The sequence below is a fragment of the Apis dorsata genome, unplaced genomic scaffold (genome assembly GCF_000469605.1).
Source record: "Apis dorsata unplaced genomic scaffold, Apis dorsata 1.3 scaffold_111, whole genome shotgun sequence".
Taxonomy (NCBI): Eukaryota; Metazoa; Arthropoda; class Insecta; order Hymenoptera; family Apidae; genus Apis; species Apis dorsata.
In genome coordinates, this window is record NW_006263406.1 from 399,768 (window position 1) to 401,808 (window position 2,041).

Genomic DNA, 2,041 nt, shown 5'->3' on the forward strand with positions numbered 1-2,041 from the left:
CGTCGCTCGAACTTTCACCGAATAATTCCCCGCTGGAAGCTCCTTGAGGACGTACGAGTTGCCAGCCTTGGTGAAGTCCCGCCTCGTGATGCACACCACGGTCGGTTTATACTGAAAACGCCAATTTTCCAATCTTTTCATTCTCGATTGAAATCGAGAGAGAGAGAGAGAGAGAGAGACTCACGTTCTGTATGTCGACCCTCTTGTACTCGATCTGATAGGTGATGATCAGGCCGTTGGGCTGCGGTGGCTCGTCCCATTGAAGCGTGACCATGGTGAGGCTGTTGTTCTCGCCCGATATGCTCATCTTGAACGTATTCGGGGGAATGTTGTCGGCGCTCTCCAACGGCAACGTGCGATACGTCCTCATGCTCTTGGTCGAGCATTTCTTGTAAGTGTCGTTCATCTCCTGCGCCCTGCACGCCTGCACCTCGATGTTGTACGCGGCGAAGTGGCGGAGATCTTTCATCACGAAGGAACGATTCGTGCTTGGCACGTTCTCCTCGAATGTTATATACGTTCCGTTCACCTTCTTGTTCACGGGCTGCCGATACACGAGTTATGAGAGGACGAGAGGACAGTTTTTTTTTTCCGTTCTTGGAAAGTAATGGGAAAAAAAAAGAAAGAAAAAAGGAAAGAAAGGAAAGATATCGATCCTGATTACCTGATCCAACGATTTCGTTTTCCTGAACAATATATCCGAGACGTCCCGCTTCCTCCTCGGTTTACGTTTCACGTACACTTGGTTGTGCAACGCGTCCTCGAAATCGATCGCGCTCGACGCCTCTTTCTCCCTTAGAGATTGATCGGTCTCCCGATCGGCGCACTCGCAGGTCCCCGTTTCGGGCACCATCTGCTCCTTCTCCTCCTCCATCCGTTTCCTCTCCTCCTCGGCGAGGGTGATCGGTTTCTTGTCGGACAGCATCATGGCTGCGGAGGAAAAAGAAGAAAAATCGGTATGGAGAAAGTCTACCCTCTCCCCCCCCCCCTTCCGCGAAAGGAAATTTACTCACGTTCCTCGCAATAGTTTCGCTGATCGATGAAATTCGGATCGTCCGGCTCCCACTTGCCCGTGATGCGGTAATGGGTGAGGTGGGCGTTGTTGTGGAGGGGCGGTAGCCAGGACATGAGCAACTCGCTGCTCGAGTTGCTCCACGTGATGAGAGACCTGGGCGAGCTGGGCGCCTCGGGCATGGTCCTGAAGTACGTGAGGTTGCTCTGCGCCCCGGACCTCTCGGTCGCGATCGTGTAAGTCTTCACGTAATAGGCGTACTGGGTGTACGGCTTCAGCTGGGACAAGTAGTGGGTGTGCACGCTCTTCTCCTGCCTGCTGTCCATCAGGGACGAGTTGGTGCTCGCGGAGACGTCGTCCACCTTCCAGCCGTCCCCCCCGCACGCGTCCCTTCCGTCGTACATGGTCACGTTCCTGTTGGGCGCCTCGATGAAGTAAACCACGTAGCCGAGCAGCGATCTCGCGTCGTGGTGGATGAACGGCTCCCACTCGATCACCGCCCCCCACGGCGACTTCTTCCCCACCCTCGTCCTCAACTCGGTCACGTTGCACGCCACCTTGTCCCCGTTGCTGTTCGGCGCCACCTCGTAATCCGTGAACGGGCCCAGGCCCGCCTTCTCCCTCAGCATCTCGATCTTGTACAGGCACAGTTTCGGATTCAGGTGGAAGAATATCTTCCCCGGCTTCCCCTCCTTCGACAGTATCCTCATCTCCTTGTGCAAGCTCCAGTCCCACAACTCCTGCAGATTCTGATTGTCCATCACGAGCAGGGTGTACTTGGAGTTGTCGATGTCGTTGCCCCTTATCACTCGAAGATTCTTGAGGAAGTTGAGGGATATGAGGGGGAAGCTGCGCACGATCTTCAGGTAACCGTCTATCTCCTCTATCGTGCTCAGCCNAATTCCCGGCCTCGTCGCATGCGTTGTTCTCGCACTTCCGGTCGCAGACTGGAAAAAGCCAGGGAATCGTCAATCACCTGGGTGGACGGAGAGAGAGCTGCTACGCTTTTTCCTTCCAAAGGGATGGGAG

At 55.0% G+C, this 2,041-nt stretch overlaps 1 protein-coding gene across 1 annotated transcript in view; it reads right to left on the reverse strand.

The window, feature by feature from the left end:
* LOC102678672 (insulin receptor-like) overlaps positions 1–2,041 on the reverse strand; it is a 32,384-nt gene that overhangs the window by 3,329 nt on the left and 27,014 nt on the right. Inside the window, exons 5-8 of the mRNA XM_031508895.1 lie at positions 1,014–1,963; positions 665–930; positions 185–544; positions 1–111 (exon numbers count right to left, since the gene is read on the reverse strand). Of these exons, the coding sequence (XP_031364755.1) occupies positions 1–111; positions 185–544; positions 665–930; positions 1,014–1,963 (1,687 nt within the window). The remainder of the gene's footprint in view (positions 112–184; positions 545–664; positions 931–1,013; positions 1,964–2,041) is intronic.